This window comes from Microcaecilia unicolor, chromosome 1 (genome assembly GCF_901765095.1).
Source record: "Microcaecilia unicolor chromosome 1, aMicUni1.1, whole genome shotgun sequence".
NCBI classification, from domain to species: domain Eukaryota; kingdom Metazoa; phylum Chordata; class Amphibia; order Gymnophiona; family Siphonopidae; genus Microcaecilia; species Microcaecilia unicolor.
The window spans coordinates 196,837,216-196,864,768 of record NC_044031.1 but is presented as its reverse complement, the minus strand read 5'-3'; the positions used below and the strand labels follow the sequence as shown (position 1 = coordinate 196,864,768).

Below are 27,553 nucleotides of genomic sequence, written 5' to 3'. Positions count from 1 at the left end.
GAAAATGGACATGGACACCTTAGCACCATCCATTGACTTAGCAGTAAAGTCTCACGCGTTAACCGGGTGGTAATCGTCAGCGCATATGTTGCCGATTACCGCCCGGTTAGCGCTGCACGCTGGAAAGTTTCCTGTGCGCATAGAGGATGTGTGTAAAAAATGAAATTACCACCCGGGCCTCATGGTAGCTGGGCGGTACTTCCAAATTGGTATGCATTGGGCGCGTGTAGGCGCCTATGCGGCTTAGTAAAAGGGCCCCTTAGAGAGGAGATTTGGGAAATTGAACATGCTGCAAATAACTGGAGTTTTGGGAATTAAGGATCAGCTAAAATTAATGAAGGATTTAGTGTGTGCATAGGATGCAAGTTTGTCTGGAGTTAGTAGCTGTTTATATGTTATGCTAGAAGAATTGCTAGTGTTCCAGTGTTAGCAGTGGGAATATCCTGCTTCACTTTGGTCATTGTGCTGGAGGCTTATTTGTTTTGATTGTAACGTTCTATGCCTTTCATGCTTCTAATAAAAATATTTTCAAAAAAAAATTAATGAAGGATCAAGGGGGTAATATTCAGCTTGTGGCAGTCAGCTGTTCTTAGGCCATTGACAGCCACAGTCAGAAATGAGCCTGGATATTAAATGCAGGGCCATGTCTGGGAGTCACCTGGAAGTTAACAAGTTAACTTAATGAAAGTTAAGTTAATTAGTTACATTTTTGCTCCACAAAGCACCAGCAGAGGAGAGGGAGGGACAGAGTTTGGTTTGTTTGGCTTTCCCAAGCAAGATGTTTCACTGCCCTTATTCACACAAATAATTTTTGTACTCATATTCTGCCCACAAATTTTCTATGTACTTTAGACGTTATTTTCAGTCTTCTGGCATAGGACAAAACAGGAGTTTGCACATTGAAAATAATTCTTGTTTCATTAATTAGAGTTTGTTGAAGGAATCAGTGGATTAGAGAGCTTCCAATCAGTATCATTGGACACCTTGATCTTTTAACCTATCCCTTTTACATTACTGGAATGGGCTAAGATTTGAGAAGACACCTCATTAATTTACTCTGTCCAAGAAAGCTAATAATCACCAATATTTGCCTGTGACAGTATTTTAAAGGCCACTGCATTTGCTCACAACATCCAACAGCTTTCACATTAATTTCTACATTAAATACTGATTTAAGTATTACACATCAGTTTCCATGATAAGTGCATAAATATCAAAATACAGAATGCTGACATTTATAGAACTTTTTGCTACATGCATTATACATTTGATTAAATTTCCTTCAGAAAATTCATAAATTGCCCAAGCCCTTGCAAGTATAGAAATCTGCTGCAGGCACAGTGCTCATAATACAAAGTGAATGAAAAGAGGAAACAGAACAGTAAATAGCTGCCTTAAGACAATGCATCACAATCCTGTACTACCATGAGAGCACAGATCCATCCAAACTGTTATAAACCAGAGTCCACCATGATTCTAGCCACAGGTTTGCTGGAGAACTTTATTTCTCTTTATATTTCACCATGTAGCTGTACAATATTTCAACACAAAAATAACAGTATAGCTGCACTATAAAATATCAGTTTCCTGGAAAACTAACAAACTTTCAGCTATTCAGCTGTTTTTTTTTTTTGCTTTTCTTTTTTGCACTGGTTTCCAGGGACCCAAATAATAATATTACTAGTTTTGTAGCAGTGGCGTAGCAAGGGGGGCTGCCACCCAGGGCGGTTCGCCATTGCACCCCCCCGGGTGCAGCACGATGACATCCCCCCCGACCCAGTGCCTACCCTCCTCAAATCCGTCCAACCAGCTCCCACACCCTACCTTTAAAGAAATCTCAGAAGCCATGGCGAGGCGAGGCGCAGCACCTCGCCCCTACATGTAAAAGAAGTGTGGATCATCTCATCGGGCCTTCCCTCACTCTGTCTGTCCCGCCCTTGCGGAAATAGGAAGTTGCGTCAGCAGAGAGTGGGACAGACAGAGTGAGGGAAGGCCCAATGAGATGATCCACACTTCTTTTACATGCAAGAGCGAGGTGCTGCGCCTTGCTACGGCTTCCGAGATTTCTTTAAAGGTAAGGTGCGGGAGCTGATTGGACGGAGCTGAGGGTAGGCACTGGGTCTGGGGGTGTTGATGCACTGAGGGGGGGGGGGGTGTCATCGTGCTGCACTCAGGGGGGGGGGGAGCTGGCAGGGAGCACCCCCTTGAGCTGACACCCAGGGCAGACCGCCCCTAGCCCCCTTGCTACGCCACTGTTTTGTAGCACACAGAAAGGAATTTGCCAACAAATTATGGGGCCTTTTTACTAAAGTTTAGTGTGTGCTTATCATCAGAATTCGTACTACGCCATGCTCTTAATACACATACACAATAAATGAAACCACACAAGTATCTGGCACAATAAGGGGCTGCAGCTTTATTAATAAAAACTGATTAACAATAACAGTAACATTGTTCGTGCAATAATACATAACTGTATTACCCAACTCTAATATAGAGGCCTTTCCCCCCCACACCTGAAGGCAGTCAGTGCCAAACTAGCCTCATCATACAGTACATATATCCCCACCTCCCACAAGTCCATGGTGTTGTAAATACTCATAGTGGTGCCACACACAATGAAGCATATTCATTCTTAAACCAATTCCCACTTTCCAAAGGCCTCCTCAACAGTATCCCAATCCCCATAATTCAGCCACTAGTAGTGACAGCTTAGTTTATCACTGCTTCCCCACCCCCCCCAAACTGTGGCTCCCATCTGTCACTCAAAGTAGCCTCCAGAATATCTTGAACGGTACTCAGGGAAATATTCTGCCCAATCTCAGACAAATGGATTCCATCAGGACGAAAAGGCTAAACTGTACAGCGCTGCATAACCCTAGTAGTGCGCTAGAAATGTTAAGTAGTAGTAGTAGTAGTACAATCTGTTCTGTCCTCTGACAGCCTTGCACTAGTCTATAATGTGACCCTAAAATGTGTTTAATGCTTTCACTGTTATTCTCACTTCTAAGGATTCCATTGCTGCAGTTCTCACTACAAAAATACGTGAGCAATGCATTGTGTGTAATGTAGTTCACAGGCAATGCAACCACACTGGCCTGGCTGTATAAGAACTGTTACCATTGGTTTGTGCTGCTGCCCAGACCTCCTCTCTTTCTCAGCCAAGCTTGGCTCCTTTGTCTACCTGCTATCATTTCCTGATCATTCTTACTATCTCTGTCCTGAGAGGTCAGCCAGGTACGACCTTTCCCTCCAATCGAGGGCTGTCCTCTAGGACCTCCCTTCCCACCTGTTGGTAGGCTCTGTCCCCATTGGTCTTTACCTCCTCCTCCCTGGGCCTGTGTGAGACTTCTTGACCTCCCTGTCCCTCTCGCCATGAGGCATTCTCCATCTTGCTTCAGACAGCACTTGTCCTGCTTCATTGCTTGGAACGAACTTGCACTCTCCAGTCACCCAGCTCTGAGCTACTTCTACCTATTTAACTATTTTCTCACCTCTGTAATAAAGCAGCCTCTCCTCAAATTTCTACCTCCAACCACTGATACAGCTCTCAGAATTACAGAGTCTCTGTGCCTTGGGGCAACACTTTTGAACATTTGACTGTGAGTAAATTATTGTATTTATTCAATAAAAGAAACTTCAGAAAAGAAAGAGACTTCAGGTGTGTTCTGGTGTGCCAAGGATATACTTCAAGATATTGAGACTTTACAGTTAACAAGTCTTAAGAGGCTTGACACAATCAGCCGTAAGCAACTCATGGGTCAAGACCAAAACACCCACAAATCGGGCCACTTCAGAATTCACATGCTGATGAAGGTGCTCAATGCCGAGATGAAAGGACCCCAACCTAGAAGAGGTCATTTTGACAACCCAAAGATTATTAGTTTTGTAGTACACAGAAAGGAATCTGCCAACAAACTGTGGGGCCCTTTTAGTAAAGCTCAGTGTGTGCTAAATGATAAGAAACTCTTAGGTATAAAATGAACTTTTTAGCATTTAGTGTGTGCTAATTCCTTTAATGTGCATTAAGACTATAACAACGCTTGATAAATTCCACTCAAAAGGCACTAAAAGACAACCAATATGAAAGGACCTTGCTAGTTCCAAAACCTTATGGGGTTGATATTCAAAGTGATTTAAGCAGCCAGAAATAGTTCCTAGCTGGTTCAATAGCCCAGGAATACCTGATGATATTCAGTGATACTTAACCGGTTAGTGCCACTGAATATCACCACAGATCACTAAACTGAAAGTTGGCTATTTTGTCAAGGGTCCATGGGTGGAGTTGCCTAAAACGCAGTCCTATCTTTATGCTGTATTGCTTAGGCAGTTAGTTGCCCGGACATGGACTAGTATTGAATATCTGGGAGTAATGTCTGTGGCGGCTACAAAACCATTTACCACTGCCGGCTGAATATCTACCCCTATGTTCTTAAACATTTGCTAGCCTCATAAATGTATCCTATATAACTAACTACTTTGTAGACTTTCTTTTAATTAAATTTAGTTTTTCAGCATAATTCAGAGTTCAGTCTTAATAGTATCTTTCAGCAGAAAGGCCACTGCTTATTCATACTACAGCACATTATGACCCTCATTTTGCAAGCCCTATTCATGCTTGAGATATGCATATACTGGCACTTAAATGTTTATGTTGCATAAACGTCTAAGTCCCCATTTGGCAAAGCCAGGATATACATAATCACAAACTGAAGTGCATGCAAATGGTCTTGGATGGGACAAGGGTGTGGCAGATAAATACATATTTATGTTATGTTATCAGGGATTTATCTCTTGCAAACTCTCATATATTAGATCCAAGGCAAATTAGACACAGTAAAGAAACTGACAACAAAACATCATAAAAATACAATAAACCCAAAAGAAAAAAACGACATATTAAAAATTTAAATTAAAAACCATCCAGTGTAGTAAACAGCTAAGTTTTCAAAGCTTTACAAAATAACAAGTAATTCTTCATCAGGTGTAATTCCAGTAACGAGCCACCAAGAAGAAAAATGATTGAGAGAAGGAAGTCCTAAAACGTAATATTTAACTGAAGGAAAAGCTAGTAATAAATAATTGCACCTCCTAGAGGTCATCTTAGATCTTAAAACCGCTTTCAGGGCATATACCTTCCAGAAACTTGAATACTAAACAAAGTATTTTAAAAATGAACATGGACTTCGCAGGTAACCAATGTAATTCATCCGATAAAGGACTCTCATGATCTAAGCTGGTTTTTCGAAATACTAGCTCAGCAGCTGAATTCTGAATCAACTGAATCCTAGAAGGTTGTTTAACAGTAAGATTCAAGTAGAGTGAATTATATCATAATACAATAATGATAAAATTGTTAACTGCACAATAATCTTAAAATGTTCTTCTAAGAAATAAGATCTTAATAAATATAATTGCTTTAGATTAAAACAATATCCTCCCCTTTCAAAAGGGGACTATATTTCTATTTCCTAAAAGATTGACTTGAGGAGTTACACCTGCTACCAAGCACCTTTAGGGTTTGGTGGACAGGAGGTGTTGAACAGCACCCCACTGGGGGAGTTTGGGGAGGGGTTGCCCCCTTAATCGTCAAGTGGTTACCACCCTTGTAAATGCCAAACTGGCAAGGGAAACTGGTCTCTGTGACAGTTTCAAGATACTACACGGTTATGTTTCCAATGGTGCATATAAACAGGCATGTGTTAGCATGCACCTGTTTATGTTCTGGCTTTGAACATATCAATATTTTCTCTTTTTGTTTTGCTAAATTGGATGTTTATGCTGCATGAACCTGGATCATAAACATCCATTTCTCCTGTATTTTAGAACAGGCTCAAGTTCGGCAGATTGTGTTCTAAAATACTTGAGAAATTTAAGACATACTGACCTGCACATCTCAATTTAACATGGAGGAGTAGCCTAATGGTTAGTGCAGTGAGCTTTGATCCTGGCAACATGGGTTTGATCCCCACTGCAGCTCCTTGTGACCTTGGGCAAGTCACTTACCTCTACCCAGGTACACAAACAGATTGTGAGCCCTCTAGGAGGTAAGAAAAGTAACTGCATATAGGATCAAATTCTATAAGTGATGCCAAAAATCAGTGCCGATGGAAAATGTGACTACATGTATTCTATACACAGTGCCTAAAGTTAGGTGCAGTTTATAGAATATGTGTAATGCCGTACACATGACTAAAAATTTGGCGCAGGCATTTACACCAATGAAAACTGGTGTAAATGCCCATGCATGCCCAAGTTTAGACTTGGAACAGGTTATTCTATAACACTGCATGTAAATTTTAGGAATGGCCATGACCCATCCATGCTCCTTCCATGGCCATGCCCCCTCTTGTGAGCCGCTTGGTAGAATTTACATGGGCTGCTTTATAGAATACGCTTAGCGAGTAGTGCATGTAAATTCTAATTAGTCCCAATTAGTTCTGATAATTGCTTGTTAATATCCAATTATCAGCACTGATTGGCTCGTTACTTAAGTTATGTGCAAATCAGCTGCACATGCCGATTTGCACACATAACTCTAGGTGTCATATGTAGAATCCAGGGGATAATGTATACAGTGCTGTGTACATTTATTAGTGCTGTAGAAATGATTATTATTAGTAGTACTTCCAACTGTATAAAATGGGACTGACCGGCAGCCCTTTAGCCTATGTAGTCCTTACTGAATGTTTGTAGTAACAAACTGACCAATACTAAGCCACAATGGTTGGCAGGTTTTTTAAATGCCAGCTGCAGTAGCAACCCCCCCAGCCCCTCAATGAAACAAAAAAAAAAAAACTAAAACTAAAATCTGAATATTCAGCACTCATCCAGATTCTGGCCAGCGGTGATATTCAAACTGTTTTCCAAACATCTAACTGGATAGTTAGCAATTGTTATGCCCTAACTTTAACCAGATAAATATCTGGTTAGCCTTCTGAATACTGCCACTAACTGGAGAATGCCGGGCTCCACCTATTATCTGTCCGGGTAGCATTGGAGTGGTCAATAATGATTTTCAGCAGTACTATTCAAATAGTGCCTCTGAAAATCACCAGCAGCAGATATAGCAAGTGCTGCTATCCAGATAAGTGCTTCTGATTATCAACCCAAGACATTTATTGGAAATATACAATAAACTAGGGGCCCATTTAACTAAAGTGTGTTAAGCAGTTAATGCAGAAATAGTACACACTAAGTTAACACAGTGGCTGCTTGACACTTTAGGGCCCAGTCAAATAAATCAGATTTGTTTGGCAGGATTTTCCTTTGGTAAAACCATGTTGCCTGAGATCCTGCAACCCACTGGATTCTAGAACATTAGCTATCTTTTCCTTCGGCAGTGGATCCATTATTTTTCCTACCACTGTGAGGCTTACCAGTCTGTAGTTTTCCACTTCTTCCCTGTTCCCATTTTTGTGAAGAGGCAGTGGCGTTCCTAGCCTGCATGACACCCGGGGCGGATCACCAATGCGCCCCCCCAGGTGCAGCGCAGCCCCCCCTATGAAATGACACCTCCCCTCCGGCGAAATGACACTCCCCCGGGAGCACGCCGCTGGGGGGGGGGGGGGGTGCCGCAGCGCACACCTGTCGGCTGAGTCCGAGTTTGCTAACTTCATTCGTTCGTTCGCTGCAGCTCCCTCTGCCTCGGAACAGGAAGTAACCTGTCCTTCTCCAGGGTCTTCTTTCATGAACACTGAAGAGAAGTATTTGTTCAGCATGTTAGCTTTATCCTCATTACTCTCCACATAGCATTCAGAATTCCACACTATACCCGTGTGGGAATCGGTAGCGCGGCTTTGTAAAAGAAGCCCATAGTGTATATTTTGGGGAGAATGTGGGCAGGACTCACAATTATATGCATAACTTACAAGGATACTAAAGGATTGGGGAAGTAGCTTAGTGGTTAGTGCAGTGGGCTTTGATCCTGGTGACCTGGATTCAATTCCCACACAACTCCTTGTGACCTTGGGCAAGTCACTTATTCCTTCATTGTCCAAGTTACAAAAACTTAGATTGTGAGCTCTTTAGGGATAGAGAAAGTACCTGCATGTAATGTGTACAGCGCTCTGTACATCTAGTACAGCTCTAGAAATGATTAGAAGTAGTAGTTGAGCTGCAGTAAGCAGCAGGTTAAAATCTGCTACTGTGGGGTGTGCTCAGACATCCCATAGTAGTTTTGTGTTCGTCGCATGCTACCTATGCACTAAAAAATAGAATATATTTTTTTAGCACTGGAGGCAGGTTTTGGGGGTGGAAAATAGGTGTGGTCAGCACTAATCAGTTAGTGCAGCTGCATCGCCACACACTAACCGATACTGAGTGGTTAGAACGGGAGCCCTTACCACCTAGTAAATAGGTGGTGGTAAGTGTTCTCATGCCACATGATAATGGAAAAATTAGTGCATGGCCATTAATACTGGAAATGGGAAATGCTGCCATTTTACAGCCATGCTAAAAGTGGTGCAGCGTATGAGAAAGTCCCACACTACTAATACCACAAGTTACTTTTTAGTAAAAGGGCTACTAAATACTAAATGTTATATATGTTTATCTCCTGCATTTAGCCTCAAGCATTTACACCAGCAGTATGGCTGGTGAGAGTGCTTACGTCTAATTTATAGGTGTATATATGGAGAAATTATTCTTACTTGCTAATTTTTCTTTCTTTTAAGCCTACCAGACCAGGCCAAAAACCTGCCCAATTGTTACACATCTCATGTTTGAAGATATCGTTTCAATATTTTTCTGAGGAAAAAAGTTTCTTCTCATGTTTTCCAAGTTACTGGTTATTGTTTGGAGTTTATTATGTCATTTCAAGGAAAGCAAATCACCCATTTCCACTGCTTTGTGATTCAAAATACTGAACACCTGAGGCTGCATGGTGGTCTCATAGGATAGAGAACTGAATTCTAGAATCTCTGTCTCCACATCTGCTGGGTTAGGCATCTATTTTCCTTAATAGAATAGGTGTCCTCCAGATGCCTAAATATAGGAACACTCTCATAGAATAACTTCCTACCTGCTTAATGCAGCTCAGCATGAATATCATTACTAAAACAATGGAGTACAATTTTCAGCAGACTGACAAATTCCAGTGCATACTTCAAGTTCAGACAGCCTCACCTGGCCCTGCCCCCAGCTCTGCCTCCCAAATTGTTGGCAGCATGAGTAGTTCTTTCCTACAAGGAGGAGGGAGTCTTTGAAAGAGGAGTTACCTTCACTAAATTAAAATGTTCATTTTTCTGTAAATACATTCACCCCTAGGCAAATTTGCTTTAAATTGATAATGGCATTTGAAATGCTATACTTTTTACAAAAATAAGGTTGAAGAGGAACAGACCCCTCTTTAATATAATTCATGAAAAGAACAAGACCTTGACTAGTGCAAGGAACCAGTGGCATAGGAAGGGGGGGCGGGAGGGGCGGTCCGCCCCGGGTGCACGCGCTCAGGGGGTGCCGGCCCCGCTGGTTCCCTGTTCCCTCTGCCCCGGAACAGGTTACTTCCTGTTCCAGGGCAGAGAGAGCAGGGAACCAGCGGGGCCGACGCAGCTCCGAGTGACGTGGCAAGAATGCGGTCCGGGGGGGGGGGGGGGGGGTGTGCGCCACAGAGGGGGGGGGGGGTCGCGTCGTGCTGCACCCGGTGGGGGGTGCGTAGCTTCGACCCACCCCGGGTGTCATTAGCCCTCGCTACAGCACTGCAAGGAACCTTTGACCAGTATAAATAACAGGAAAATGAAAGATATTTAACACTTTTTAAATCATCTATAGTTTTATCATGTTCCGCAAATAGAGCATAAATTAGTTACAGAATGCATCTTTTGATCCATTTTGAATGAAAGCTTAGTAAAATGTAGAGGGTGTGGGTGAGGGGTGCAAAGAGAAGGAAGAAATAGAAACAAAGTCTTATCCTGCCTGCTATAAGATTTATTGCTGTCAGATCATAATCTAATTTTGGATGAGCTCATTTTTATTTCTGCCCTGTAGCCATTTAAACTTCAAAGAGCTCTCTTATAATAATGTGAGGATAAAGATTCCCTTATCCAGAGAAGACACTATCAGGCTTATTTTCGAAAGAGAATGGTGCCCATTTTTCGACACAAATTGGGAGATGGGCGTCCTTCACTCAGGGTCGCCCAAATCGGCATAATCGAAAGCCAATTTGGGCGTCCCCAACTGCTTCCCGTTGCGGGGACGACCAAAGTTCCCAGAGGAGTGTCAGAGGTGTAGCGAAGGCAGGACTGGGGCGTGCCTAACAGATGGGCATCCTCGAGCGATAATGAAAAAAAGAAGGGCGTCCCTGAGGAGCAGTTGGCCGACTTTACTTGGTCCATTTTTTCTTACGACCAAGCCTCAAAAAGGTGCCCAAACTGACCAGATGACCACCGGAAGGAATCAGGGATGACCTCCCCTGACTCCCCCAGTGGTGACTAACCCCCTCCCACCCTGAAAAAAACAACTTTAAAAACTTTTTTTGCCAGCCTGAAATGTCATACTTAGGTCCACCGCAGCAGTATACAGGTCCCTGGGGGGGGGGGGGGGGGGGGGGGGGGGGGGGGTATGTGTGTGTCAGCGGAGGCATAGCAAATGTGTGGACGTCCTTCTTTCAAACATTTTGGATGTCCTGAACTGCTCCCCCCCCCCACTTCGACAGCCAAATTTCAAGGGAGTGGAGTGGAGGAGTTGAGGAGTGGCCAAGTGGTTAGAGCACTGGTCTTGCAAGCCAGAGGTAACTGGTTCAAAACCCACTGCTGCTACTTGTGAACCAAAGTCCAAATAAATAAAGGGAATGTTGGAGGCATAGTAAAGGAATGGATGTCCTTCTCACAGAAACATCCACATTTTGGGCATCCTCAACTGCTGTCACAGGGATGGAGGCAAGAGTGAAGGACATCCTTCACCCATACTCTAAAAAAAAAAAAAAAAAAAAGACATCCCTGATAAGCACTTGGACGTTTTCACCTGGACTTGTATTTTTCTAAGGTTGCAGACGGCAATTTATTTAAGGTTGTAGACGGCTATTATACACACAGTTTGTCTGCATGTATGAAGTCATCTGCACTGGCTTCCCCTCCTTAGAAAGGAAATCGTGTGCAAATCAGCTAACAGCGAGCAGCTCATTTGCATGCGATTTCCTACATGTATGCCCGTTCCTTTCCGAATTGCTAAGGGATCAGTAACGGAAGGGCTTTTTCTGTTCAGTTACTGCATCTGGCTGAAGGTAAGGGAGCTATGTACCTGGGAGCAATTTGTGAAGTCCACTGCAGTGCCCCCAAGGGTGCCCGGTTGGTGTCCTGGCATATCAGGAGGACCAGTGCACTACAAATGCTGAATCCTTCCTTGACCAAATGGCTTGGATTTGGTCGTTTCTGAGATGGGCGTCCTCGCTTTCCATTATAGCTGAAATCAGAAAAAACCAAGTGCTGGGGACGACCATCTCTAAGGTCGACCTAAATTTGCTGATTTGGGCGTCCCCAACCGTATTATCGAAACGAAAGATGGACGACCATCTTGTTTCGATAATACGGGTTCCCCGCCCCTTGCTGAAGCCGTCTTGCGAGGACGTCCCCAGGAAAACTTGGGCGTCCCTTTCTATTATGCCCCTCCACATAGGCATTATTTCAGGCATGTTGCAATCCTATCACTATCACTGTATTTATAAGGATATTTTTCTTAACTCTTCGCTCCTTTTCCCAGAAAACCAACCCCCTTGAATTAATGGTGCCAGAGCAAGTCTTGATGTCTTTAGCACTATCCCCCAGATTCTATATATTGCAGCCCCTGCACCGTCTTTTCTATATTGTGACTATTGTTCTCTTCACTTCACTCCACATTTTTTTGGTGTGTATTTCTACTACAATTTGCAGCAGAATGAACAAGGTTTGATTTGCCACACCATGAATGGCTCCTGGAAATCTACAGTTAAGTATTCAAAGAGAAATATCTGACTAACTTCAGATGCTATTGAGATATTTCCTTTAGCTGGTGCTGCATAAGGGAAAAGCTAAGGATGCTCCTAAAAATGTATGGGTCAATATTCAAAGGAGCTATGCAGACGACTTCATAGTAGATCTTTCTAGATGGCTTCAGCACCATCTGGACACTGACAGGGACAGAGAAATCCATGGGTGAAGCAAGGGAGGAGTCAATAATTATCCAGAAATTGCTGTCCTATCTTTATCTGGTTAACTATATGGACACTGTGAGAAAGGAGAGGCTGTCCTACCCTGGTTAGGCCCCTAGAGGGTGCTGTTCCCCTAAAATGTCCAGGGAGAAGGGCTGGGTGAGTTGCTAAAGGGAGCCAGTAAGGGGAGGTATAGCTGGAGGTCGCTAGGACCGGGGAGAGTCCTGGAGGTGGAAACAGGTGCAGCAGGTTATGGGCTGGGTCCTGTTTGTCCATTAAACACTTAATACCCCACCTGGGTGGTGAGGGGGGGGAGGAGAGCTAGCAGCGGAAGAAGAGAGCTGGTAGCTGAAGCAGGAGGTCCCCATGTGAAGTACTGGCTGAGCCCTTTGGACTGGTGGTGAACTGGGTGCAAAGCAAGGAAGCTGGCTGGGGTAAGAAGGCCCTAGAATGCCAGGTATAAGAACTGTGTGTTACAAGGACGGACTGCGTGTCCGGGTTACAAGGAAGGACTGGGGTGTTCATGTTACAAGGAAGGACTGTGTGTCTAGGTGTTTAAGCTGGAAGATTGAACTGAGTAGGAAGAAATGTTTAAGCTGGAAGGACTGTTTAAGCTTGTAAAAGTGTTTTAAGCTGGAAGAAGTGTGCCCCAGGAAGGGGGAATAAAAGATTTGTATGAGAAATATCCTATTGGTGAGACCGGACTGTGTTTGCCTTTTGAGAAGCAGGTCACCCTGAGCAGAAAGGGGTAGTAGACTAATTTGCATAAAATCTGCATACTGAGAACCAGCTCACCTTGAGTGTAAGAGGGACCTGGGATCCTGAGGTGGGAGCTTCATCCTCACAATACACAGACACAAAAGAGAGGGTAAAACAGCATATAAAATAATACAGAAACAAAAAAGGAACACTGGGCCTTCGGGATTGAGATGCACCACTATTTGGCGGTGCTCTTACTGCCTCTTTCAGTATGTTCCAAGCCTCATTCTGGGGCATCAGAGATCATGACATCATTAGTGAGGGCCCTTATAAGGAACCATGGGACCCTCATGCTTTGCAATCCAGCCCTGCCTTAGTTGTTCCTGCCTTGTCTCAGCCTGTGTCCACCTTGTCTTCATCCCTGCCTTTGTTTGTTCCTATTAGCTCCATCCTTGCCTCAGCTTGTTCTTACCTTGTGTCCAGTCCCGCTCCTGCTCTGCCTTCCAGTTCCATCCCTGCCTCCAAGCTCCAGTCCTGTCTTCTAGCTCCAGTCCTTCCTTCCAGGTCCAGTCCTGTCTTCAAGCTCCAGCCCTGACTTCAAGCTTCAGCCTTGCCTTCTGCTTATTGGCCTAGACTCTGGGTTGCACGGGTGACTTGTCTGCGGCCAGTCAGGGCCTGGCTAACCTTTGGTTGACTGGGTAGTGCCAACTCAGCTGCGGCCCATGGGGGCTCACCTTTCCTGAGCTGTGACAGACTACAAAGGTCATGAGCTCCGAAGAATCACCTGCCTTGCGTCTCTTCCAGCAACTAGCTCTACAGCTGCAACACCTGTCTATTTCTGTAAAGAACTTAGCTTCTCTCATGGGCCAGTTCCAGCAACTTGCAGGGTTTGTTCAGGCCCTGTCTGATCGCCTGGACCACCTGATGCCAGTGGCACCCCATGCCTTGGCCTCTTCTTCTTCAGTCCCTGCTTCAGTGCCCACATCCATCCAACTCTGGGCATTCATCTAATGGCCCATCAGAGGTATGATGGGAAACGTAAGGACTGTAGAGGATTTATTAACCAGTGCCAAATAATTTTTGAGCTTCAAGCTAGAGACTTCCCCGCTGATAGGGCCCAGGTAGCCTGTGACACAAGTATTTTAAATGTGAGGACTTTTGAAGTGACATGATTCAAGATGAGAGGCAGGAGACTCCATATTTTCAAGTCTGGAACAGCATTTTTATGCTATTCATGAAGGCCTTGTGCCCCCCCCCCCCCTCCTGATATTTTTTCTTCAAGGAGATTTGGGGTGAAACGATTATGTGATTATGCGGTTCTCAGATGAATTCTATTGAGATGTTTTTCACATTCCAGGTTTTCCAAGCTTGTGAACCCAGAGACAAAACCAATTGTTAAAAAAGAATATGAAATGTAAACCAAAAATAGTTAGCATAAGGACCAATTAAAATTTATAATTTTAGTGTATCTACATAATCTATCAGACTATAAAGCTGTTGTATAACTACAGCACACTTTCAACACAAGTCCTAGAAGAGATCCATTAATCATCTAATACAATAGGGTAAAAGTGACATTCACTGTTTTGTCTCCTGCATTTGATGGGGTTATCATGGAAATGCCTCCATCTTAATGACCATTCAGAGTAATGCTATCAGACAATTTACCATAACAGAGCTTGACCTGAATTTTCAAAATAATAGACAAATAAATACTTTGAGAAAGCATATACTCCAAGAGATAACATTTTTGACACTGGCTTCTGATTATGTTGTAACAGTACATGGCAAACTTTACTATCTTGGTATTTATAAGAACATCTGAATGAAGCAATCAAAGAAAGAAAAGGTTTACAGGAGGTGCAGTAGGCATAGTAAAGGGGACCCTTTTAATAATGTACAGTGAAATCTGGACATAGTGTGTTCTAATGCAGGATGTCCCTCAAGCTAAGATCAGATTTTCCACGCCATTAAAATGAGGCTTTTTGTTTGCAGGTCGTATGCTAATGTCCCCATTAGCGTGCAACATCTGCAAATAAAAATAAATGTGGAGCTCCCACATTAACCCTGTATTCTCCAGTTAGTGCCCCACTAATGTAAACATGTCCCCAAACAGGCAAATACAAAAATGTTTGCAGTAGCCTTTTTTTCCCATGTCAAGCACATTAGGGCTTCTTAACACCCTTTAGAAAAGGACCCCTAAATTGTATTAAACATGACACACACACACACACACACACACACACACACACAAAAAGGATTAGGACTTTGTCATGGGCTTTACACATTATAAGGGTGAATTCTATAAATTACGCCTAAAATTCAGTATGGAAAAATAACCCTGCTTAAGCGCTATTCTATAAGCTGCACCTAAACTTAGGCATGGCTTACAGAATAACGCTTAGGCGTAGGGATCACATGTAAATTTAGGCAGGTCCATTAGCACCAACAAAAATGTGGTGCAAATGCCCTGCTTAAAATTTATACATGGAACCCCCTTATTCTATAATTGTGCACATAACTGGAATCCATGCCCACACTTCACCCCAAAACACCCATGATCCTCCCATTCCTGCTCCCTTTTTTCCAGGACACAACTAAATTTACGTGCATAAATATTGATTTCAATTAGTACTAATAATTGCTTGGTAAAAAGCCTATTATTGTCACTAATTGGTTCATTATTAAATTAAATCTTTCATGCATACTTGGCACGCACTCAAATTTGCGCGTGCAATTTTCTGTCACTTTTATAGAATTAGGGGGTGATCTGTTTTGTTGTAACATGGAAAATGAGCAGAAAAAAAACCACATTAATATTTTTTAATTTAGCAATAATAGTGTGCATTTTTCAAAACAGTGTACACTATTTGCAAAGAAGGCACACTCTTACAAAAGACTGCACACTCTTTTATTTTTGTTACATTTGTACCCGGTGCTTTCCCACTCATGGCAGGCTCAATGCAGCAGGCAATGGAGAGTTGAGTGACTTACCCATAGTCACAAGAAGCTGCCTGTGCTGGGAATCAAACTCAGTTCCTCAAGACCAAAGTCCACCACCCTAACCACTAGGCCACTCTTCCTAATAGTATGCCATTCAAACCATTGCACATATGTGAACCACTGTGCATGCACAAATAGATTGGAAAAAGAGTGCTCACTTTTTCTGAAAAGTGCATTCTGTTTGCAAAGAGTGCACACTCACACATACTCAATGACTTTGCTTCCATGACACCAAACCGGCTAAATGACAATGAATAAAATGAGCTTTCTCAGAAACTACATGGGGAAATGACACAAACAAAATTTTTCTGCCTATCACTAATATTTACATCACAAACTACTAATTCATGTCTAGCCTTCATGGCAGCAGGTATGTTTTGGAAGCAGAGGGTGGATAACATATATGGAACACATGTGAGCATGAGGCAAAGCAAAACCAGATTCCACTTTAATTCACTGCCCAGGTGAGAATGAAAAAACACTAAAGCCCCAGGACTCGCAACTGGCCTCACTATCTTCCATTGAAGTTTCCTTTGTGCTGTATAAAACACAGTTAGAAAAGAGACCGGTTCACTGTGAGACCTACTACTCACTCTCTTACAGTGTAACGGCCCCCCTTCCAGCTGCACATCAGTACAGGGCCCACAGCCAACCCCTACATTTTCTTTCTGGCCACTGTGAACAAAAGTTCAAAAATTGCTGCGTACTACAAAGGTGAATTAGTGAACTACAGTTAGTTTGTTTTAGTACCTTGTCAGCTTTAATGGAAGACTGAGGGTTAGTTTAACATCTTTGTCTCTCTGCCTTTGTTGTAAGATTATTCTAGAAAGTGCTTTTATATACATCCACCAGCCTCTTAGTCATAGCTGTCCCTCTGGAAATCTGCATAAAACATACTAAACTTTGGATTTGTCATACTGTCAATGCTGTGAGGCGCTAGAGGAATTCATTTTGTAAAATAGAAAGAATCGTGAGCTAAATACTGTACATTCTTCTTGCTGTACATGAAATATTAAGTACCATTTTAGTTTCTCTTACATACATGGCCATGTTTGAAGACAGTGTACTAAGAATGCATATGAAGGTCTGCTGTTACTATAGAAATGAATGCTGTTTGGATTTTCTGTGGACCATTGACCCTGAATATACACCTTGGTTTATAGTTTTATTATTTTTATACGCTGCAAATAATTACAAGACTAGCTAAGTAGTTTTACAATATATTTTAAGAGAAACCACCTAAAAATAAATGTTAGCAATATTATGTTTCAAAACCTTAAAAGAGAATAAGCATTGAATAGGTTATTGGTAAATGCAATTTGATTGAATAATTGAGCAACAGATGCAATTACCTGCTTGCTGTGCAGTCTGTGGTAGTTGTTGATTCCTTTGTGCACTGTATTGAACTGAGGCAATGGGTCTATACTGCTGAGTTGCTGAGGTAGGGTATTGGCTGGATGAGTAGTAATACATAGGCATCTGCAAGAAGCAAAGATAACAACAAATTCCCCAGTTACAGATTATAGAAATTAAACAGGGAGAAAAAAAAGGCAGATGCAGCAAATTGGTTCTGAATAATCCATGGAATAATTTAAATTCATTTTTGAACATGTGTGGCTCAGACTATTTCTTTATTAATCAAGCTATAATCAGGTATGCAAACTGAAAGTAAAAACCACAGGGTAATGTCATTAGTACAGTCATAATCTATCCTGCCTAATTTCCAGTTAGTCTCCTGTATCAGTTTCAATTTTAAATGGACAATGTAACAGAACAAAACAAGCTCCAACTTAATCCCTCTGCCTAAAATGAGGAACTATTTCCTACCTGATCATTTTCTTTCCTTTAGTCCTACCAGACCAGTCCAGAACCTGTAGGCTATATCCATTGGACCAGTGGATGAAGACAGAAAACAAAGTAGTTCTGTGTGATTCACCCATTTGGGGTGATAGTGTCCGAGGACCTGAAGGTGACAAAACAGTGTGACAAGGCAGTTGCTAAAGCCAGAAGGATGGTAAGCCGCATAGAGAGAGGCTTAACCAGCAGAAGAAAGGAGATGTTGATAGCCCTTGTACAAGTGTTGATGAGGCCCACCTGGAGTATTGCGTTCACTTTTGGAGGCCGTATCTTGCTAAGGATGTAAAAAGACTTGAAGCAGTGCAGAGAAAGGCAACAAAAATGGTATGGGGCTTGTGCCAAAAGATGTATGAAAAGAGACTAGAAGACATGAATATCTAAACCAAGAGGAAAGACGGACAGAGGAGATATGATACAGACACTTAAATACTTGAAAGGTATTAATATAGAAACAATTTTTTTCCAGAGAAGAGGAAATGGTAAAACTAGAGGACATGAATTGAGGTTCTGGGGTGATAGACTTAGGAGTAATGCCAGAAAAATCTTTGTCGTGGAGAGGGTGGTCAATGCCTGGAATGTCCTCCTGAGGGAGGTGGTGGAGACAAAAAAGGTGACAGAATTCAAAAAGGCATGGGATGAACACAGAGAAGCCATAATTATAAAATGGATGGTATATAAAAAACCAAAACCAAAACTAAAATGGCTGCAGCTGCATATATGTGGATGTGTGAAGTGGCGCTTAGATGGCGACTTCAGCTGTAGAGAACTAAGGCCAGTGCCAGGCAGACATGTACGGTCTGTGTCCCATATATGGCAATCCAATTTAAGATGAGCTGGAAAGGGCTTCAAGAGTAACTTCAGTAGCTGGTACATGAGGAAAGTACCTTGTCAATGAGTGTGACTGTTGGGCAGACTGGATGGACCATTCAGGTCTTTATCTGCCGTCAATTCCAGGAATAACATGTATAGAATGTTTGTATGTTTGGGAAGCTTGCATTGTGCCCTTGGCCTGGATTGGCCGCTGTTGTGGACAGGATGCTGGGCTTGATGGACCCTTGGTCTTTTCCCAGTGTGGCATTACTTATGTACTTATGTATTTATGTTACCATGCAGCCATAGAATGCTCAGTATTTCAAATGTCCAAGCAATGGAGCTCATGTTCACACCTCCCGTCAAAAGTCATATTTATCTATTACATTTATCCACAAGGCACTGATGTACTCTGAACTCCAAAACTGATGAAATAAGTAGAGGAACTGTAAAATAGATGGCCTTCAAACTGAGAAATGAGAAAACAGGGGAACAAATTACCTTGGAAGCCTGACCATTAATATTCAACTGAGGTAGGGGGCTTCTGGACTGGTCTGATATTACTAAAGGAAACAAAATTATCAGGTAAAACATAATTTCTCTTTCCTTAGCATCCAAACCAGACCAGTGCAAAACCTATGGTATGTAGCAAAGCAGTTCCCAAATAGCATGGGACTCCAAAACCCTGATGAGTAAGGTTCAGCTCAAAAGAGTACTCAAAACTGATAACCTTTGTGGATAGAAACAGAATTTAGAGTAAGCCAGAACAATTTATCCTCCAGGAAATAAGTTGCTCACTGTAATGATGAAGAGAGGAAAGTAAAGCCCTCCTATATGTGAGAAGCTGAAAGAATGAGCTTTATTGAACAACTTTAGAGAAACAACATCTCCTAAACTGGACAAGAAAAAAAATAAAGAAGCATCTCCTGAGAATGAAAAGGGTAACCTAGTTTCTTGAATGCTCTAAATAAGCACTGCTAAAATTTCCCCACAAAAGGAGAAGATTACAAAAATGTAAATACTGGACATAACAAGCAAGCATTGTCAATATGATGTCTAAATCCAACTTTGGACATTTTGCAGAAAACGTTCAAAATTCCAGTAGCAAACATAGCCATTTTCAAAGCTGAAAAGCATCTATTTTTTTTTAATGGCCAATATGCTAGACATTGTTGTGCTCATTGCATCTATGTTTTTGGAGAAATTTTGAAAAAAAATACGTACAAGCGACAAACGTACAATACCAAGACATTGGGATGTAGAAGGAGCCAGCATTCTTAGCAGACTGGCCACACAGATATCCCAGCACAGCTGTTGGGCACCCTAGAGGGGCATACCTTAATCCCTCCAGTGGTCATTTGGGACACCTTTTTCTTTAGTTGTTATTACATAGTAACATAGTAATATAGTAGATGACATCAGATATAAACCTGAATGGTTCATCCAGTCTGCCCAACAACATAAACTCACAGTATAAGGAATGATATGTATACTTGTACTTGATTTGTCCTTTGCCATTTCAGGGCACAGGACTATAGAACTCTGCCCATCACTGGCCTTGTCTCTAGTTACGGAAGTGAATTTATCCAACCGCTGATCATGACACAGACTGTAGAAGCTGCCCAGCACTGGATTTGCTTCCCAATTACTGATGTTGCCATTTAATCACCGCTAAACTTGGTTGGTTCCATGCCTTCTATACAGGATTCCTTTGTGTTTATCCCATGCATTTTTGAATTCCGTTACCATTTGAATCTTCACCACCTCTCCTGGGAGGACATTCCAGGTATCACCCTCTCTGTGAAAAAGTATTCTTCAGTCAGCCTCCTTTCAACCCTCAATTCCTGTCCTCTAGTTTCCATCTTGTTTTCTGGAAAATGGTTTGTTTGTAATTAATACCCTTTTCACATATTTGAACTCTGTATCATATCTGTATCATATCACCCCTGTCTCTCCCTTTCTTCCAGGGTATAATGTTCAAGTCCTCAAGTCTCATGTATCATGTGAAAACAAACCCCATAACATTTGGACACTTTTCTCTGAACCACTTCAAGTCTTTTTACATCCTTAGCAGATACGACCTCCAAAACTGAACAAGTGGGGCCTCACCAATGACTTGTAGAGGAGCATAATCACCTTCTTTCTTCTGCTGGTTATACCCCTCTTTATGTAGCCCAGCATCTTTCTGGATTTGGCCACCACCTTGTCGCATTGTTTCATCACCTTGAGATCCTCGGGCACCAGGTTATTAGAACAGGTCTAGTCCAAAATGTCCAACTTTTAGCCCTGGACTTTTTTTGCTTTTCTCCATTATGGCAGAAAAATGTCCAAATGTTAGGAAAGTTCATATCCTGCCCCCCAACATGCCCTCCTGTGATTTGTACACACTTCAGATGAACTTCATAGAAAAAACATCTACAGGTTTTGGGGGAAACAACTGTCCAAATACCACTTTGTGATGCTTTTTGGACATTTCTCTGATTCAAAAATGAACCCTAAAATGTTCTGGAGCTGAGTGAATCATCAGGAGGCCCCTGAGGCAATAGGTCTCCAGGAGAGAGAGATCCCAGAGAGAGCCTCCAAGTGAAGGAATCCTCCCCAAAGTGCTGGCTGGGCTGCAGTGCCTGTGGAAGAGTCCTAGGGAGGTGTAGAGTGCTACGTACATCTTGTAACGCTATCGAAATGATAAGTAGTAGTAGTAGTAGTAATCCCCAGCAGATGGGGCTATTCCTGAGTAGCAGTATTAGACCTGCTCAGATGGACAAAAACACTGATTAGGTTATCCACCGCAGTGAAGAGAAAGAGATCAAGGCAGTGGAACTCACAAGAACTCCCCTCTGGTGGCATAGGTGAGCTAAGGTCTTTAGTTTGATGATCCTGCTGATTCCTGCTAAAATATCAGCTAGCCATCATCCTATTTTCTTTAGATGCAGGCTTGTTTGTATTGGCCTGATTACTGGACCTCCAACTACCTGCTACTCAGAGACATCAGAAGACAGCACTGTGAAACAGAGGAAGAGAACCGAAAATCTGTGTAAAGTTAATGCAATATTAAGAGAAGTGGGAAGCTCTATGGAGTACCACAATCTAGAAAACCATAGGTATAAGGCCTGAATTGTTAAAATACTTATTTTATGACTGCTGTAACCCTAAAAAAAAAGCAGCAGACTAAAAGAATAAACCAACTTAAATTAGCATCAATGGGAAGATTTTCCACTGTAAATTAATTATTCTCCACCAAAGCTTCACTGTAGAAAGAATAGCTGAGTCAGGTCCCATGCTCTGTACAGGGGGCTAAGACAAGAACTTAAGACACCAGAAGGCAAATTCAGCTAGAATTATACATAGCATAACAATACAAAATATCTAATCTTATACTTTCTAGAACTCTTTCAAGTAGTTCATCTGGGTCCTATGTTCTATACATAGATAAGTACCAACCCATGAAAGGGGGAAGGGAGCTGAGACAAAAACTTGATTAAGATACCAGAAGCTGAAAACAGCTAGAAATAGCACAATTCAGTGCAATATATATAGTCCCATGCTTTCACAAGGCTTTTTTTTCTGTGGGAGATACTAGTCAGATCCTCTGTCCTAAGGGATCTCATAGTCAGCAAGGAAGCCCTCCGGTGCCATGATATCACTAGGGCCTCTCCATAGAATGTACCTCAGAATCACCTCAGGTGCACAGTCCCCACTGTTCTGGCTGCTTGGTGCTTGGTCCAAATACTTAGAGAAACGCAGTGCAGATAGCAAGAAGGACCACTAGCACTAGGGCCAGCTCCTTTGGAACTAGTCAAATAAAAGATCAGCTATGTTGAGCACCATGGATGAACAGGAAAGTCTACTAGAGTCATTTTTTTAAAAATTCAACTACCTCGAGCAGATATTCCACTCAACATTCCAAGGGAAAATTGCCCAAGAAGATAACATTGCTAGGAGAGACTCTGAGTCACTCTCTAAAACTGAATGTCGTTTGAAGAAGTGCATCCTATTATGGCTTTCATGGAGACACTGCCTGCAAGAATTCAGGGCACCAAACAGAAACATTACCTGAGAGAGAAGGCATCATGCAGGTTTTATGCACTGCTGAATAAACAGACCTGCTTCTTTGGAAATTAAGATGGCTGCTCAAGGAAAATCTCATTAGATGCCTTACAGTTACCTCAAGCCCCAGGGATGCCTGGAACCACAAAGCTCCCTGTCTCTGGAAGGTTAGCTTGTATCCATTTCAACTAGCTCTCAGCACAGTCCCAGTCACTACTAGGCTGGGCTTCTCTGAAGGTGGTCAGTATAGTGTCTCTGTAGGGATTCAGATGACTCCCCTCCCCCCCCCCCACCAAACTACAGCATCAAAAATTCCTCAACTCTTCAAATTTACTAGAGCTCTTGCTGGCTGAAAATCCCCACTCGGGGGATTGTCACCATGTTAAGAAGGGGGAATAGGAAGGAGCTCAGAGAAATCCTGAGCTATACCCTGCCATATCCAGCAGACAGCTAAGACCTGTCGCTTCTTCCTCTATAATATTAGCAAAATTCGCCCATTCCTCTCTGAACAGACCACCCGAACCCTTGTCACTCGCTCGTACCTCTGTCTTGACTATTGCAACCTTCTCCTCGCTGGCCTCCCGCTTAGCCACCTATCCCCCCTTCAATCTGTCCAAAATCCGCCGCACGTCTTATCTACCGCGTGAACCGATACTATCATATCACCCCTCTCCTTCAAGTCGCTTCACTGGCTCCCAATCCACTACCGTATACAATTCAAGCTTCTCCTATTGACCTTCAAGTGCACTCAATCTGCTGCCCCCCATTACCTCTCTACCTTCCTCTCCCTGTATGTTCCCACCCGTAACCTCCGCTCTCAGGACAAATCACTCCTATCTGTACCCTTCTCCACCCCCGCTAACTCCAGACTCCGCCCCCTTCTGCCTCGCAGCACCTTATGCCTGGAACAGACTTCCTGAGCCCATACGCCATGCGCCCCTCCCCTGCCCATCTTCAAGTCCTTACTCAAGGCCCATCTCTTCTCCCTTGCTTTTGGCGCCTAACCACCTTCCCCATTCCTGTTACCTACACTGACTACGTAGTCTGTTACCGTTAGATTGTAAGCTCTCTTGAGCAGGGACTGTCCCTCCCCGTGTTTAAACTTGTACAGCGCTGCGTAACCCTGGCAGCGCTATAGAAATGCTAAGTAGTAGTAGTAGTAGTAGTAGAACTCTGAGCTATACCCTGGCTCCAAAGTAAATTATCTTCTTTTAAAGTTCTACTGATTGGAGCCCAGACTGTATAATGTATCTTACATCTCAACTGAATTCCAGTTTCCAACTGGCTCAAGAGCTAGTCCAATTACCAGCTCAGGAGTTGTATGGTTATGTCACCATCCATTTGCTGGAGAAATACTATTTTATGATGTATAATGCCTTCTAAGGGCAAATCACTACTTTGTTTCTCTGTCTCCGTCCGCTGGTTGACAAAGCCCACAGGCTCTAGACTGGTCTTGTATGGATGCTAAGGAAGTTTTTCTTTAATTTAATCAAGGATTTGAAAGGCAACAAACCTCAACAACCTTTGAGCTATTTAAGAAAAGCAAGCAAAGTAAAAAAAAAAAAATAAAGTATACAACTAAAGCCCTACTAAAGAAAAGTATAAGTGCAGGAGTTAAGTGAAGTTATATATATTACATTGAATAATAAAGTCTGAGTCATTATTTCTTTCCCCATAGAGGAGTCAGCATGCAATGGTGGCTCTCAGCATATTTATTTAAACACTGGCTGTGACTTTTAAATATGTATATTCCTCATCAATTTTTACTGCAAGGGGGTGTGGACATGGGAGGGGGATGAGCAGGTCAGGGGCATATCCAGAACTTACACCCTAAGGTTATAGAACTCTGGAAGTTACATACTAAACTATAATATTTAGACGTGGACATTTATACCATTGACACGGTGTAAGCGGCCATGCCTAAATGTTGGTAACTGTGGACTTACACTAGTATTCTATAGGGGCATTCTGACACCTAACTTTCAGTGATCTGCAGAGAATTAGCCCCATAGGGGGGCAAGTCTACAGAGGGTGCAAAACAATTAGCTGCCAAGATACAGTGTGCTAAGCACTCATTTAATAATGGCATCTGGGTGCCCAGATTCCATTATAGAATACTAATGTAAGTCGGCACTTGCCTGCCAAAATGTAGGCATGCCCACTTATGCCATGTGTATTGCAGGCATAAATACGTATATCTGAATGTGGCACTTGAGCACATGACATACAGTATTCTGCCCATGCCCCTCCTAAGCCCTGCCCATTAGACCCCTTGGAATTACATACTAACCCTCTAATTCTAATGTACAAATTTGTGCAGGTGCAACTTAATGAAATGAGCTAATTGGTGTTAATGAGCAATAATAGGCTATAATTGGCATTTTAATTGGCACCAGTTAGCAGTTGTGTGCCTATTGTATAAGTTGCAAGCACATATTCCACAGTGCTCAACTTCAAGGGGCACATGTACCTGCAACAGGCTTGAGTGGGTCGGAGGGGGGAGGGGTGTTAGGCAGGTTATAGAATACTAGCATTTACGCACCTGACTGCCCACAGTTACTCATGGGCATTTATTTATTAGGGTTTATTTACCACCTTTTTGAAGAATAAATCAAACATAAGCAATAGACAATTACAGAAGTAAAAATATTCAAACAACAGTACAAGTATGGCATGGTTTGCTACATTACAGTTTCAGCACAATACATAATAGAACATTTTAATTGACAGTGAAGGGTATAAGCAAAGAGGTAACATATAGATGGATAAGAGATTATGAGGATTTAGAAAATAAGGTGGCTAATTTAAAGAAAGGTGCACATGAGGTCAGAGTGATGGTTAAATATTATCTCAGCTAGGGTAGGAGTGGATAAACATGTCCTACTGCAGTATGTGCAGCCCGTGTCACGCCTTGTTAGTGAGACTAACACATTGTACAAGTCACATTGTGAGCCATCCAGCAGGCCTTAATTAAATGCATGAACTTTCCATTTAGCTACTAAATATCAGTACTAAAGGGGAATTGTTTAGATGGCGCTCAAAACAATTGGTGCTGGAAGAAATCAGCGCTAAGCACAATCGCTCTGGGATGATCACCCTTCATAGAATAGTTGAGCGCCGGTATTTACGCCGCCTGAAACCATGTGTAAATGCCAGCATGCAACTCATGGCATTTCGGCGCTATTCCACAACACTGCATACATCTTTTTGGCACGTCTGTGACCTCCTTTGGCCTTGCCAGCGCTATGGGATTTAGGGCCCCGTGTTACATTACAGCGTGCAGGCAGATGCGTATGCAAAACCACAGTAGTGCCAATGCATCAATTAAGGTCAGTTAATTGATAATTAGTGGTTTGTTAACCAATTTATTTCAGCTTGCATCTATACCAAAAGTTCAGCATATGTAAACTTTGGGTCTAAATGGATAATTTCCTGTTGCTGTTGCTGTTCCTCTCTAACTCTGCCCCTCCGCTAGACAGGTGATGGGCAATTCTATAAAGGGGAGTCTAGATTTAGGCACCTAATTGTAGCCTGTTCTAAAAAAAAAGTAGGCACCTACTTTCCTTTATACAATGTTAGCATAACCAGGCCTGAGAAGCAGGGAAGTGGGTTTGATTCCCACTGCAGCTCCTTGTGACTCTCGGCAAGTCACTTAGGGGTCCTTTAAATAAGATGCGGTAAAAAGTGGCCTGCAGTAGTGTGGACACGTGAAATTAGCACACGTTGGGCCATTTTTTTTTACCGTGGCTAGGAAAAGGGGCTTTTAAAAAAAATGGAGGCAGTAAATGACGATGCAGTAGAATTAACAGTAGCGCAAAGCTATTTACTGCCTGAGCCCTTATCTCCACCCACTGACCTAGCGGTAAGGGCTCATGCAGTACTCGTGCAGTACTTAAGCAGTGTGCGTCAATGTGACCACGCTGCCAATTACCACAGGATATGCCCCCCCCCCGCCATGGTAGAAGATAGAAAATGATTTTCTACAGTGGGAAACAGCATTCATTAACTTCAGAATTACTGTCTGGCGACTGCACTACCCTGACAGTAGTGTCAATTTGGCGCACATGCTACCCGCGCATTACCTCTACCAGTAAAAGGGCCCCTTAACCCTCCATTGTTCCAGGTACAAAATAAGTACCTCTATATAATACGTAAACCACTTTGATTGTAAGCACAGAAAGGCAGTATATCAAATCCCATCTCCTTTCCCCTTTTCCATACAGAATTAGGATCGAGTACACACACCAGCCATAGCGCTTGTGTAAATGTTCATGCCTAGATGCCAGATATCTGCAAGTATTCTATAGTCATGGGTGTTAACACTCACAATCCACCCAGTCTCCACCCACGTGAAGGCCCACTGATCAAATCCACCCTATGTAAGAAATGCGTGCATTTACAGAAAAACGCAGAGATGGAATTTTGTCATTTATGCATATTTTATGTGCACATGTGTGTATATGCCAGTTTCTAGTCATTTACATGTACGTTTGCTGCATAAATGTCACACCTTTTTACAGAATTACCCCCCACAGTGATTGGCAGTTATACATATATTCAGCTCACCACCCTCCAAAGAAATTAATAGGGTTCTATATGTAACCAAGGATCAAGAACAGTAGAAATATTTGTTTAGAAAAGGGCCAGAACCATAAATAAAAATAAATGAGACACCAGAAAATGTATGTATGTATGTTAATGCATTAATATACTTGCACAGTTATCAAAAAATTCCTAAGATACAGTTATCTATTGTTTTTTGTTTAAATAGTTGACACATTATTTTACGTTTAAGTAATAACAACAAGAAAATTAATTCTGTTTCTTTTGGCTTGAGCCATCGACCGAAGTGCTGTTTTGGCTAATCACTTCAATTATTTGCAGTTGAGAAGTTTTAGACTACAACATTTCCAAACTAAACAAAACGCTTCCAGCAACTATGTCGGAGTTTAAAGCTCTTGGGGGGGGGGGGTCTTTTACTCTGCGGCAGTAAGCCCAACGTAGGCTTACCGC

General features: G+C 42.4%; 1 protein-coding gene across 1 annotated transcript in view; it reads right to left on the bottom strand.

Annotated features, from left to right (window-relative positions):
* Positions 1-27,553, bottom strand: part of ARPP21 (cAMP regulated phosphoprotein 21) — a 419,327-nt gene that overhangs the window by 65,970 nt on the left and 325,804 nt on the right. Inside the window, exon 17 of the mRNA XM_030203507.1 lies at positions 17,179-17,305. Coding sequence (XP_030059367.1) covers positions 17,179-17,305 — 127 coding nt within the window. The remainder of the gene's footprint in view (positions 1-17,178; positions 17,306-27,553) is intronic.